Source organism: Sciurus carolinensis, chromosome 1 (assembly GCF_902686445.1).
Source record: "Sciurus carolinensis chromosome 1, mSciCar1.2, whole genome shotgun sequence".
Lineage (NCBI taxonomy): Eukaryota > Metazoa > Chordata > Mammalia > Rodentia > Sciuridae > Sciurus > Sciurus carolinensis.
The window spans coordinates 118,546,755-118,562,066 of record NC_062213.1 but is presented as its reverse complement, the minus strand read 5'-3'; the positions used below and the strand labels follow the sequence as shown (position 1 = coordinate 118,562,066).

The 15,312-nt window shown below is 33.0% G+C and overlaps 1 protein-coding gene across 2 annotated transcripts in view; it reads right to left on the bottom strand.

The window, feature by feature from the left end:
• The window catches only part of Olfm3 (olfactomedin 3), a 201,934-nt gene extending 193,076 nt beyond the window's left edge, over nucleotides 1-8,858 (bottom strand). The window contains exon 1 of one of the 2 annotated variants that reach the window (XM_047534866.1): nucleotides 8,408-8,858. In XM_047534866.1, the coding sequence (XP_047390822.1) occupies nucleotides 8,408-8,476 (69 nt within the window). In that variant the 5' untranslated portion in view covers nucleotides 8,477-8,858. Of the gene's footprint in view, nucleotides 1-8,225; nucleotides 8,314-8,407 lie in introns of those variants that run through there. The other variant, XM_047534988.1, reaches the window with a different exon arrangement.
• Nucleotides 8,859-15,312: the final 6,454 nt, after the last annotated feature.

The following is a 15,312-nucleotide window of genomic DNA, read 5'->3' as shown; positions in this document are numbered from 1 at the left end:
GCACTACCACAAAACAAAAATAACCCCTTTAAGGATGGTGGTGTGGGGCAAAAAAATAATGCAAATTTTTAAAAAGAGACTTTTTTCACATTAGTCAAGATAAATAATCTGATATAAAAGTTTTAAGCCCTTGAAAATCAAGTTCTTAAAATCAACCTAGTTTCTCTGTTCCTAATATCTAGACTGTTGGAAGACTGGATTAAAAATAGAGATTATGTGGGGAATGAGAGAAGAATGGAGGAACTTTAGATTATGTAGAAGGAAATGGGGGATATGGAAAATGGTGAAATGAGACAGTCATCATTACTATATGTACATGTATGATTACATGACTGGTATGAATCTACATTGTGTACAACCATAGAATGGAAATGATGTGCCCCATTTGTGTACAATGAATAAAAATGCAGTCTGTAAAAAATTAAAAAATAAATAAATAATTAAAAAAATAGAGATTATAGTCATATATCATTTATCTCAGAATTGAAAGATTTTCAGGTGTTCATTGACCTATTTGATTTTTTCTTTATTTGTTATTCATCAAATATTTATTAAATACCAAATAAAGTGTTGTGCTAGTTCTTATATAGAAAAGGACAAGATAATGACCAAGACACAAAACCTGCCCTTAGAAGTTAGCAAGGGAGAGACACAATGCAATAAATACTTTATGATTTAGCAGGGAAGATAAAAAAAATAAGCACCAATTATAAAAGAAAGTAGTAAGTGTATTATAAATATATTATTTTTTCTTTTCAAAAAAGAGTGATTAGAAAGTGAGTGACAGTGACTGTAGATGCAAAAATAATTAATACCTGATTCTTTTCTTATTGGAATTCTTAGTTTATCAAGATTGACTTTTCTTGGAGTACAAGGAGTGTGAGGGAAAGTTTTAAGGAAGAAGTGATACTTGAATTTCATCTTAAAATATAGGTAAAAATTTAACATATGGGCAAAAGAGAGACAGTGCTTTCCAGGGAGAGGTAAAACCATGAATACAACAGCATCTGTGTTCTTCTCTTTAAACTTATTTTTATTCTTCTGAAGGTTTGGTATGGAAATGACAGAAGGCAAAGCTCTGTTATACATGTTTTATAATACTTTGTTTTTAAAGCAGAAAAAAATAAATATTCTTAGGAAACTTTAAAAAAATTCCTTTAATACATTTTAAAATTATTATTAGTGTTCTTAAAGTTACATGGCACTCTGGAGAGAGTTGGTCTTAAGTTATTTCTTTCTCTCAGATACCCCCAAATAATCTGTAACCTCTTATAGCAAATAACAGAGATAAATCAAAATCATCATGGTTTGGTGAGCAAGTATTTTTGAACTTATACATTTTTAACATATTAATCACTCATGAATAGGATCTATCTGAGATTCTAGACAGATGATAGATAAATTTTTTACCCTTCATATTATCTATAAATGTTGAATTGAGAAAAGAATCAATTCTTGAGCTACTCAGGTGAATTTGTTATTGAATGACCAACATCAGCAGAAGTGGTATTACTGTGGGTAATACACCATGGTCAAGGTTGTGTGAAAGGCTTTCTAGAAGTCTCTATTGAGAGCAGAAAGACAGGTATAAGCAAAGGGACCGAGGGAGAGCATTCCAAGAAATAGAGTACAGAAACTATAATCTTAAATGTAGTTCTTTCTCTGACTCTTTGCCTTGAACATTTTGAGACTTGAGAAAATCCATTTTCTTATATTCTCTCTTAAAGATTATATTTGAATTCCTACAAGAATTTAAACTACCTTGTAATTGGCATACTTTGAAAGACACAAAAAGACCATAATTTGCACACTGGGCAGGAAAGCAGTTTTATCTCTTGGTAGATTATTTTGTTAAATGTATTATACCTTCTGTGATTGTCTATGATTAGTCTAAAAACTCTTTTTTTCTTGGTGTGGTTTAACTTAGATAGTGTGGAAACTTATACTTTGAGTCTTGCATTTTTTCCTAAGAGATTTGTAAGAAGTGCTCCATTGGAAATAAGTATGGCATATATTTTAAAGTAAAAAATTTAAACCAGAGTTTTGACCAAAATTATAAGCTAGTTCTGAGAGACTGTGCTGATAAGTTTATTTGACATTCACTTTTCTGAAAGCTGAGAAGAGGTAACAGTAAGAGCCAGGTAGCATGAGATGCACTCTTTATTATTATGTATCTTTAATATGTAGTATACAAAGACTTTAGATTTAAGTACAGGTTGATTTATGTAAGTGAAATATTTACAGATAACTTTATGGTTTAAAATACATTTTCTTTATGGTTTAAAATATATTATCAATAATTATATAGTTCCATTCCCAGTATACTATTCCTTAGTTATAAAAATAAAGCTTCAGATAAGGTATTATTGAAAAGTTATACTGTTAGGACTTAAAGACAAGTTGAAATCCTCTGCTTTTTCACTAGCTCATGAATACAATTTAAAAAAATGATTTTAAAAATGTCATGATGGTGTTAATTTTATAAAAAATACTTTGAAGTTTTAATTGGTAAGTGCCGCAGATTGAGCAAATTGAGGACCAAATTTAAACTAAAATGTTTAAGGACCACTATTTGAACATCACATTTTAGAGTTAAACCAGACAGTGAGTGTTTAAATACTTTTGATATTATCTTAATACTTTAATGCCACAAGGAAATAATTTTATTCACATATGTATACTTGCACAGATAACCCCAATGACTCACTGTAATCTCACTTTACCTACTGAGACAACATTTTGATTTTATATCTTCTTTATTAGTTTATCTACAGCCAATTGGGTTTTATTTTTAAACAAAATTATGGTTAATTAATAATTCAGGTTGGGCACAGTAGCACACGCCTGGAATCCCTGTGGTTCCGGAGGCTGAGGCAGGAGGATTGAGAGTTCAAAGCCAGCCTCAGCAACTTAGGGAGGCCCTAAGCAGCTTAGCAAGACTCTGTCTCTAAATAGAATATAGAAAGAGCTGAAAATATTGCTCAGTGGTTAGATGCCCCTGAGTTCAATATTTTCTAGGTTGCAACTTTACCCAGTCTCATTTTCTTAGCACAAAAATGAAGGGTCTTCTAATAATTTTAATTCTAAAAAACATCTTCAAGGATGTGCTTGCTTACTTAGGAAGAGTCCCTGAAAGAATATGTACTTCCTTTTAAAAGTAGCCCTCCCACATTTCTTTGGAATACCCAGCAAATCTTTCAATATGGGAAATAAGTTTTTGCTTTACTTTTTACTGGAGAACTTTTCAGTAAGTAACAGACTTAAAACTGATGTAGAAAATGTTGGCTTTCAGAAGTAGATTGATAAATAATTTCTTAGGGAGCAAGTTTGGTAGGTGAATGGATAGAAGCCTGAGCATATGTATCAAGCATGTGGATACAGGAGACAAGAGTGGTGTAGTAGGAAGTAGGAAATTTCAGGCTCTGAATGCCAAACACAAAAAATAAAACTTCATGATATTTAGGAGGTTCATCTTCAAATCTCTTATCTATGATCTTACTAAGCATACCTCACAAAAGAATTCATTAGGTTTTGATTAATGACCAAATATTATTAAACAGAGTCATTCTAGGGTTTAATAAAGAAGTTTTAAGATGATCTAGACTCCTCATTGTGTGTATGGGGTTCTGAGACCACAGATTCTCCAAAGTCATATAGATGTACATGTCATCACTTCAAAGTAGGGATTAGAAATGAGAGACGCTGAACATTGCCTGGTGTGTCAACAAGACACTGATCAGCACAATAGACAGTTGCAGAGATACAGAGAATAAGAACTTGAGAAGACAAAGAAAGGAAAACTCCACCATTTTAAACTTTTCAACTTGCCTGGAGAAAGAATGAGAAAAACTATTTACTTTTTCCAAAATAAAAGTTTAATTGGGTTAAGGAGAATGAGATAAAATGAGAGCAAGAAGCTGTGTGCTCTTTCGAAATATAGAAGGGTTACTTGATCTCTCCAGTTTTTATCATATCAGGGTTTACCAGTGCATAATTATAGATCCTTGCCAAATGCCATTGATCCATATTCTTTGTTCTAATTTGGGTTGGTCCTGTCCTGTAGAGAATGTCTCAAGCATACAGGAGATTCAGGGGAAAATAGAGTTTTAAGGTGGGTTTCAAAACAAATTGGAGTAATCTCAATATATCTTTTGCTATCTTCATTTTTTCTCAATTTCATTTAAAAATTGTGAGAGAAGGAACTTTAACAAGATTTATGTATGAAAGCTACCTCTAGGCAACTTAAATCTTTTTATTGTCTTAAGCAATACCAAACTATGAGGGCATTTATGGTGTTGTATTGCATTATGAAACATTTAACAACACAATTGTTAACATTATCCTAGCCCCATCGTGTTTGTATGATTTTTTAGCAATTTTCTTATTTAAGGCAAGAGTTTCTAAATGACTAGGTTGGTTTGGACAGAAAAAGCAGTTTGATGTTAGAGATTATTGCTGAATCATTGTTATATTTTATGTCTGTGATGTGAGCGAGTATCATGGTGAGAAGTTTAGTGTATTTCTAGGTGAGAAGATAGTGAATACTTCTTAATCTAGCAAAAGTCCCTTGGTAAGGCATTTTGCAGTATTTTTATTGAAGGACCATGGCTACTTTAATGTCCAGCAGTTATTACAATATGTGGCTATGCCCATGTCACCTCTTTTTAACTGTTCCCCAAGTGTCGGACTCCAGAGTATGTGTTCTGATTGAAAGCTGCACAGCCGTGTTTATATTCTCCTTTATTCATAGTTCTGCAGAGCAGAGAAATTCATGGCTGATTCTCAGGAATTACTGTTTAGTTACAATTTTCAAATAACAGTCTGCTGAAAATCTTGTAAAAGAAAAAAGGAGTCCACTCTCCTACTATCAAGGTCATTACTGAACTCAATGCCTTCAGTTTAAAAGCACAGAGATGCCATCTAGCAGCCATCGTCAGGAATTTCCTGCCCAGCAATAGCCTTTCCCCTATGAAACTGAACAATAACAATTTCCTACAAGTTTTCAGTTTATAAAATTTGACTTATTGAATGATGATTTGGCATATTGCCTATAACTCAAACGCTCATTACAAAGGAAATTAATTGACAGCTCTTAAAATAGGCAATGTAATATACCCATGAGTTTTTCTACAAGGAACTGGAAACTTGTTAATCAGACTTTAATTAAGAAACATAATTGAAATAATTTTCCTAAGAGAAAAATCAATACTATGTCTACACAAAAATACAAATAATTAATTAGCAGTGAATTGCCTTTCTTTGCTGGAAGAAAATATTAATCTTGCTAATTTTCTGATGTATTAAATGACTTTAAAAGGAAGTATGTATACACTGAAAGTAAGTTTATCATGAACATAGATGCTTGGTCATTTTTTTGAATTTAAGAATAAAATTGACTTTCAAGTAGCTAACCATAAGATGGCGATACTTAAGCACTTAACAAAATTGTCATACAAGATTTATAAGCTTCAATCACAGGAAAAAAATCATTATAAGTGCAAATATTATGTGGTTTTCCATAGATGAAGTTGATATTGTTTTCAGTAAATTATTTTGTTTTCAGTATATTAAATACTAAAGGCACTAAGTAAGATTTAGATTTATAATATTTGATATATGTGAAATCCTATACTTTAAAAAAACAAACTGCTGTATTTTAAGAGTTGTCCTATTTTGCTAGATCATGATCATCCATGTGTGATTATATATATAATATCACAAAATGTGGCATGATGGAATTATATTTAAAGAAAAATGAATATATTTTTGAAATTCTGTAATAACAAACAATAGTCTTAACCTGAGTATGTAAAAAGCAACTGTTTAGAATTTCTGTTCATTTAAATGTCATTGCTTAAATAATTACTGATTTGTCCCACAACTGTGGTCTTCTGTGGTACTACATTATTGAGTTTTTAAAATTCACCTGACATAATTTGCTTTATAATTTCCATTTTTTAAATAAATAAATTTTAAATAGATTTCAATTTAAAAAATCTAAACCCTTAAGAAACTAGTACAATAATAAATAGAATAAGAGAAAATATGTAGTTCATAACCAAATTGAAAATTAGTTTGAGAACACAATGGTTTTATTTGTAATTATTTTGAGGAGGACAATACAGTTTGGTAGCCAAATATAATTTGATAAAATACAAAAATAGAATTGTCATCTTTTGAAAAGAAATATTTTGCATACAAATCAAAAAATTTCAACACCATTAAAATTAAATGTTGTTTTGGACATTTTAATATTCTCTATAATGATATGTAACATATATGGTATGCAACAAGATATCACCTTTTGGTCTTTTCATACTGTATTGAAGTATCTAGAAGCTTAGAAGTACAGTTTGAAAAGTTAATGTATTCCTTTCCTTCCCTGGATTTCTTAGTTCAGTTGTGTCAAACATCCACACTCAGTCTGACCAAATTGGAAAGTTTTATATCACTTAATATGCAGAAATAAACTCATCAAAACTCCAAAAGATCATATTTATGAAGAATGGGGTTTCCTATTTGAGGAATTCTCCATATTTAACAAAATATTGTATATATACATATAATTTTGGAAAAGATGAAGGTAAGCAATGAAGATTATGTATGTATTCAAGACATCTGACAAATTAGATCATACATTCAAATGTCAATGAAGTTCTACATGTGTGAATTTTTAGTACATTATAGTTATACACAATAGTGGAGTATATAGTGACATATTTATAAATGCACATTTCAGTCCCCAGTACTATTCTCTCCCTTCCCTTACTCTCCCTCTGATCCCCTTCCATTCCTCTGTTAGTCTCCCACATATTTGAATTTTCAAAGAATGACAATATTTATTTTAAGTGATTTTTCCACATCAAATCAGTAATTAATTTTGATTTAAAAATATTTTACCAATAATATTTCGAGCAAGCTATATTGTCGAGTGTGTTCAAAAGTTTTAATCAATATGATGCAAGAGTGGCAGTGAAATATGCCACTACACATGCAGAGGCAAAAAGAAAAGATTTAAAAATTTGAAAACAAAATTATCACTATAACGTAGGAGTAGAATACCTTAAAACTACATCTTAGTATGCAAAACATGCCATTAAGATTATTAAGATAGCACATTATTAAGATAGCTTCACATTCCATGTGAGGCTTTCACAATGAAAGTGTAGTACAACCTTAGCTTGAAATAAAATGATTTCATTTTCACAGGTATCTGTGAAAGTGCACAGACATAATTGTGAGTTTACATGACATGATTCTAAGTTCTCATTATATACTATGTTAGGCCTAGAAATAGTATGACCACAGTATTAGATTATGGTTGACTACATCTTAGTTCTATTCAGTTATGAAAAGAAACAATTTCTCTAACACTACACAGATGATGTAAAGCTTCAAAAACAACTTTACAATATTCCAAAATACAGCTTTAGATAGTTTTTATAACATAACATCCTTTTCCCAAGAGTGTCAAATTGCTTTGGAACAGTTAAATAAGTAAAATAATGAAAAATTGAATCTCTCACTCTTTTTTACCAGATACTTCAACACTTATTTCAGATAATCATAATTTTCTTAGAATTCCGAAACCTTGAAATTACCACATTTTATCAAGACTTTTCTCATATCTCTGAAAATATTTTTTCCATATTTTCCTCACTTTTCGTCAAAGGAGCTTAGCGTTCACTTTAATTGCCAGTACTGGATTATTTTCAGAGTTCAACAGCTAGGAGAGGGCTCATCCTTCCTATTGCCCTCCTTAGTTTGATAGGGTTCTCACTTCCTGTTTCACTGATAATCAGAACTTCCTCAGTGTTCCCTAATTTCCTTAATGAAAAGAAAGAAGCAAACACAAGCCCCTTTCACCGACGCCTCTTAGCCATGGCAGAGAGTATAGCTCTGCCGTTTAGCCGTGTGTTTTACAAGCAGCATCCCAAATGTTTTGGACACAAACCGCAGCACGTCTGCGATGGGAGTATTATTGACCAGCATCAGCTGGAAAACGCTTCCCTGCTTTCAACAAAGAAACGGTTCACCATCTCCTAATGTTTATAAATTGCATTGTTTCAATTGCAAACTCCTTTGCATTACCCATCCGACTTCAGGAGAGAACATTAAGCAGTTGGACACGGAATAAGCTAAATTCCCCCGAGAGCCGCATTGCCTGCTGTCCATACACATTATATTCGCGCCTAGTCCCTCCCCCCCTCACACCAGGACTCTACCTTGAGGAGCTATTCCTCCGGTAGTTCACCTTGTTATCTTCCAAGCAGTGGGGATGCGCTAGGCACCAGAAGGTAGCTGAAAGCTGTCTCCTGTGCTGGTTTTGGCATATTTATTTGCATTTTGGTCGGTTTATTACATATTGCACATTTATTTCAAACAAGAGTCAAAATATTGTCCCTACCTTTGAAGGATCTAATCCAGCAAGCAAAGACAGCAGCAGGAGGTTGAGAAGGTTGGACGTCGCCTGCATTCTGATCTGGGTTTTTGCCCCCTCTTTACTCTCTTTTATGTAGCCACTCCACTCACTGCAGAGACCTTTTCCTCGTCAGTTGCACTTTCTGCCTGCCAGTCAGAGCGGAGTGGAGGCAGAGGCGGTGGCAGCAGCAGTAGCAGGAACAGCAGCAGCGGCAGCAGTAGCGGCAGCAGCGGCAGCCGCCCTGGGGGGCGATCATTCCGCAGGCATTCTCAGAGCAGGGAGTCGGGGAGCTCAAGAGGGTGGGTTGGGCTGCAGTGGGCGCTGGCCGAGGTGCTGAAGCTCCTCCAACTGGCGCGCCCCAGTCTATCCTCTCCCCCACTGATAGAGAGCCAGCCCACCTCAAAAGTTTTGACCCAAGAAAAAGATAAAGCGAGTAACTGCTGAGCGAGGTGTGGAGACCTGGACAACGGATATGACATCACTACTGCTCTTGGGGGTTTGGGGGGGATATTTTTCGGGGAATTTGTTAACCAAACAAAGATTGACTCTCATGCTCCACTTCAGCATTTGCTGACAACTTGAGCTGCAGAGAAGTAGAGTCAGCTAGAGACAGGATTATGAAACAAATAGTTCACTGGAACCTTCTGTTGTCATTGACAGAGGACTTGATATCCTATCTAGTGCTTTAAACAAAGTTTGCAATGCAAACTGTCAATATATATCTTCTATTCAAAACACAATTTTAAAACTATTATAAATGTATATAGTCATTTATGTCATTTATAGATGCATATGGTCTCATTTATGAATACCTTATTCAAGTAATTTTTGTTAGATATTGTGTATTTATCAATTTAGGGCTTTTTTATCTGAAAATACTATGCAGAAATAAATGGAAAGGGATTATTTTTCATGTAATGTAAGTGGCATATCCCATTAGTGTTTCCCCAAACTGAATTAAGTCCCCCCCCCATACACATCCTTACCTAGAAATAAAATTTCCCTGTTGACTTATGCTTGAACCTGAAAAAGAATTTAGTGATGGATGAACAGTGGGATGGGAAAAGTGATGGATAGATTGAAAGCAATTTTTTTTTCTAGAGCTTGAAAAAAAAAACTGTCTCATAAGAGCAAAGAAATGTTAAATGGCAAACCAACTCTCTCACGCACTTCGCATCATTTAACTATACTCAAACAAAATTTTTTGAAGCCCCCAAAGTGTTCTAAGATCAAAATGTGGCATGGAGGTGGCCACCACACTGAAACACCACTTGAATGCAATATACCTTTAGTTCTTCTAGCTTCTGTTTATTTTTCTAGAAATGATGCTTCCTAAGAATTAAGATATGCAAACCAGAACTATAAACAGGGCTTCCCTTTACTTTCACATAAAAAAGAAGAGAAATTGCTCAAATATCAGACATACAGTATACAAAATCTCCACCAATCTTTCACTGAAAATAGTCTATTTTTAAAAGATAGAAAACACAATTAGGATTCAAATACTTTTGAAAGTTATAATCCCCAAGGATTTACCTTTTGTTACATCTATCTTTATCCCAATACTACAAATATTTATTTGTGCATGACTACTTGAGTTGGATTTTTTCCCCTACAAACCATAGATGACACGAAGTAAACTAAATCTGAAAATTCCTTTTGAAAGGGTGGATTATGCATAATAAATAGATTGCAGAATAATAGAAAGAAGGCGGAATTACTTATGGTGTCATTAATTTAATTACAACCCTAACAATCATAACTATATTTAGAATTCCCTTTATTTCCTAGTGGAAATGGAAAACAAGTTTTCTTTGAAGGTTTTAGATAAAATTGCAGAGTTATGCCTGACACCCTTTGGGATAACTTCCTGGGACATATTTGGAGCTCCATTTTATTTCCTCTTTTTACATCTGTTCTTTACATATCTTTTTCTATCTATTACTTACCTATCTATGTACAAAAAATATCACCCTATTTTTTCAGTGATTCATACTGAAAATTGTTGGAAGTTTTATTCTGCACCACTTTAAATCTTCTACATGACTGCACAGTTAGAAAATGAATTTACAGAATTGTGGCAACTGAATGATACAAATGTGCATTTTTATTACCTATTCTTTAAATATGACATTTTGGTTTTTTGCATTTACATGATTTTTTTCTTTCCAAAATATCTTCTACCATGTTTTCTTACATTTACACCTCTCAATTATTAGGCAGTATAACAAACATGAGTATAGAAAGTTGTATTTAACAGACAAACAAAATAGTAATACATAGACATCATATCAGTTTTATTGCTTCAAGTTCAACAGGTATTCTTATAATAACAATAATGTCTTTTCTGGAACTAAAATATTCTGATGTCATACATGGTGTTTGCAACAAGACTTCTAGGTGGACACATATTTTCCCTTTAACTCTATTTTTTTTATGTTTCATGGCACTGGGATATCATTTGTTACAGGAGATAATAAGAAGACAAATTTTATGAAACCTTGCCAGGAAACATGTGATAGAAGAGGTTGATAATATTTAGAGATCTAAAGTAAGTAATGTATTGCAATTATGCTACAAATGAAAACAGATGATCTTAGCATACTTACAACATACTTGCCATAAGAAAAGCTTAGTCATTTGTAGAGAACAATCAAGTTCAGTAATAAATCAAAGCTGTGTTAAACATGGCTCTGAAAATAAAAGCTATAAACTAAACAACACAAATTCAGCAATACCCAGCTACTTCCTTCAACTTTTAAAACAAAGTCATAAAATTGCTTAGTTTTTCTTAAATATAATTGTGACTATTCCTTTTAGCTAGTCATTTGTTTTGGATGAAAGCCCTCTTATGTTTCCTTATGGTCAATTTGATGACAATGTAGGTCATATTATGCAATGTATCTGTGCACAGCAATCTAGAAAGCATTTCTCCTTGCAAGGAAGAAAGTTCATGAAGCTCTTTGTATCGTGTATCTTACAATAGCTAGTCAAGAGTTTCCATTTATAGGAAAGATACTTTATAGCATATCTACTTTGTTTTCCATGTCATTTCAGGTTGATGACTGTAGTTAATTTAAAGCAAATTATAAAATGTGATGTATGACTTAGATTTAGAAATCTTGCATTTTTCAATGCACATACAAGAAAATTTGATATTTCTGTGTCTAGTCAGTTAGCCTTTTTATGGCTACAATGGGTCCAAAATTTCTCTTTGCTCTTAAACTTATGTAACATTACAAAACCTTTAGCTAACACTATCTACAAAATTGATTAAAAATAAACATTTGAGAAGTTGTTTGTATACATAACACTTAAAACAAAAAATGCATTAAAAATTACCAATATTACAAAACTAAGTGTTCAATTATGTAATGGATTCTAGTGTTAGCTGAGTGCTTTATATGTTTTCATCTTCTTTTGGTGAAAGATTTTATGATATATTTCTTTCATATGTTTTGCAGTGCCTCAACATTCAGAGATGTTGCATTATGTTAAAAAATGCTATTACTATTTTGATTTCATCTATCACCAAACACTAAAGACTTAGTTATTTTAGAATAAAAATAAAAATTATGCATCAGGTAATATAAACCCTTAGGCGTTTTTTCTCCATTCATTATATAAATGAAAATTGCCATTAATTCATTTCCTAATGTCCTTGACCTGTCAGAGTACTGCTACACTTTTATTTTTTGCCTTTGGCTCTTTTACTGTTTCTTGGGAATAACTTTTCATCTTTGATAGCTTTTAAAACTTTTCCATCTAGAACTCCTACCTCTCCTACCTACTCTAAATTAAAATCTCATCTTTTCCTGTTTATTATGGGTTTGTATGATATTAATTTTCTATTTTCTCCTTTATTAGAATATATTCTACTGATAGTCTTTGTCTGTTTGGTGTTTTATTCTAAGTTAAGAATTTACAAGAGTGCTTGGCAACTGACAGTCACTTCATAATGGTTTAGCGGGAAAGTGAATGAATGAGTGACTTTTCCAAGCTTAATTAATTCATGCATGGTATTTATATATCCGAGTTTTGCTAGATGTCACTACTTAATTTTGTATAGTTATTTCAAATTCAATATTTCAAACCAATATCTTTCCTATGTTATGTGAGTTTGGGGCATGGTTTTTTTTTCTCTTGTTGTGAAGGAGCATGAAAGTCATACCTGATTTCTTCCTCTTCTTTGTCCATAAATTCAATATATCACAAAATCCTGTTAATTTTATCTCTATAATATCTCTAAATCCATCTAAAATCTCCATATATACCTAAGGGAAGACCTCCTTGTTTATTATCTGAATTATTATAAGTTTCTTTCCCTTGTCTTACCACCAGTTTTTCTTTTATCTTCAATTGCAGTTTGTAGATGATTTATTGAAAGACCAATCTGGCAATGCTGCCTCTCAGGTTAAAGTGGCTCCCTATCATCTACACTATCACCTGTGGACTCTTTAAACTGACTTATGAAGGACATTGCATAATATGACCCCTGCCTGCCAATGTAGTCTCATTTCCAGTCATTGTTTTCCAAAAATTCAAATCCTGAAAAACTTTAATATTTTTATTTTCCTTAACACTGTTCTATTTATTTTTTACCTGGAACATTCTTATTCTGCCTTTAAGTTTTACTTTAAGACAATCTCATGTAAAAAACCTTTACTAGATCCTCGTATCTTCTCTCAAGGTGTCTCTTCTCAGCATGTTTTATAATTCCTTGTATACTTTCGTCATTATATTTACAACAGTTGGTTATTAGACTATATTTTTGTGTCTTTCTTCTTCACTTGATAGTAAAGCTTTTGAGGATGTATTAATTATCAGTTGTTGCAAAACTGACCTTTCCAATTTAGTAGTTTAAAATAAAAATACACCATTAATAATTCCATGACAATTCTTTTTTAAAAATCACAATTGCTGTCAGATGTCATTTCGGGATTAAACTTGACTGGATATCCAAGATGGTTCACTTCCATAGCTGCAGTTGATGCTGGTTCTCAGCTAGAAGACAGGGTCGTTAACCTCCATGTTATCTTCCTAGGTGATTTAGGTTTCTTATAACATAGCAGGTAGGTTCTAAGGCAATGTCCCTTAGAATAATGACTTCTACTTCTATTTCTACTCAGTAATCCTAGGATTCAGAGTTTTCACACTTTTGTTGAAGCAAGAAACAAAAACCAGCCCAGATGTCAGGGGTAGATACTTAGGTTTCATCTCTCAAAGTAAAGCATGGTATGTGCAAACAGGGAAGGAAAAGATTGATGATAGCCATATTGAAACTATATAACAAAAGCATTATTTTAAAAACATTTAAAAATCCACATGGTATCCCTACAATTACTAATCTATTAGACTTATGTTTTGCAATTGGAGTTTAAATTGCTTATAATTTCAAAGGCATAAGGGGAATACTTTATATAAGAAAGAGTTTTATATTTAAAAATAAAACATAGACATTACAAAGGATTTATGCCTCTAGGTTGCAAGACTATGTAATTTGGACTTGGTCTCTCAATGATAATGACTGGAAAAACCAGACAAAAATATAAATACAACTTCTTTAAAACACTAGAATACCATTGCTCTACTAATTGTCCTATTGACATCATAATAAAATATGGGAAATAAATACAAAATATGGGAAGTAAAGTCCTCACATTTAAGATCACTCATTCATTTAGAGCATTTGCTATCTTCAGAAGAAATTACTCAGAGAGTAAAGAACTTGTCAGAGATCCTGACAGACTCACAGGGCTAGAGAAGCACAAATTCCAGGAATTCCAGGTTTTGCTGCCAAATGTAGAAGCCTTACACCCCTGCCCCTGTCCTAGTTTGTATGATCGCCCACGCCTGTGGGGACAATCACAACGCGTACGCTCTTCTTGATCACAGGAACCAAAAGGAGTTTATTCCGCAAGTCTCAGACTTATATTGAGAACATCAGCCTATCAGAGAGTAGACTACCAAGAAAGTCAGCCTATCAATGAACAGTCTCCAGGCAGATACCGGGATTGCCTCATGTACAACAGCCAACCAGAGTTACTTCCTAAAACTTGTATATGAGTGCAGCTATGTCTGGCAAGCTGCCAGGCGCCATCTTAGAGATCAGGTCACGGTGCGGCTCTGGGGCCCTCAGAGCCCGCCCCTGACAAGTTTGGTTTGAGATGCTGGTGTAGAGCAGTTGTCATGGGAACTCTTATGACCAGCTTCTAATTATCATCATTCTTGATACTACTTAAAGATGGTGTAGAACTACATGTAAACCTAGACCTCTGGCAGAGGTAATTTTTAAAAAAAAAATTTTCATTTTCAACATAGATATTTCTTTCCATACTTATTTTAAGAATAAATTGGCAGAAGTTTGTACCTGATTGGTTAGTGGCTTATTATAGAATAACTGAGATGTAAATTTTGGGAGCAAAGTGTTGGATCTGTATTAAAAATAATAAAATCATAGAGCAAATCTGTTGTGTGGTTTTATTTTTTCCTTTTGAGAAAGCAGGCAAAATACTTGTTGGTTTTAATCAGGTTGATTTGAATTAATTGAAGGACATGGAGTCAGCAGTATCTACATTTGAATTTGAGATGTAATATCTGTGGAAAAGCATGTGGATTACATATACATACAGACAAAATCTGTAGTACCTGACTTGGAACAGTCAATTTATATAGCCAAAAGCATCCTACCTTCTGATTTTAATTTTCCATTTACATTATTTAAAATCTAGACAGTTTTTATTAAATTGGAACAGTAGAAGCAGTTCATTTTACTACATGCTCTGATTTAAAAAAAAAAAAGATAATCAACCTCACTAATAATAGATGAATGAAAATTACAACAAAAATGAAATTCAGGGCTGAGGGTGTGGTTCAACAGTAGAGTACTT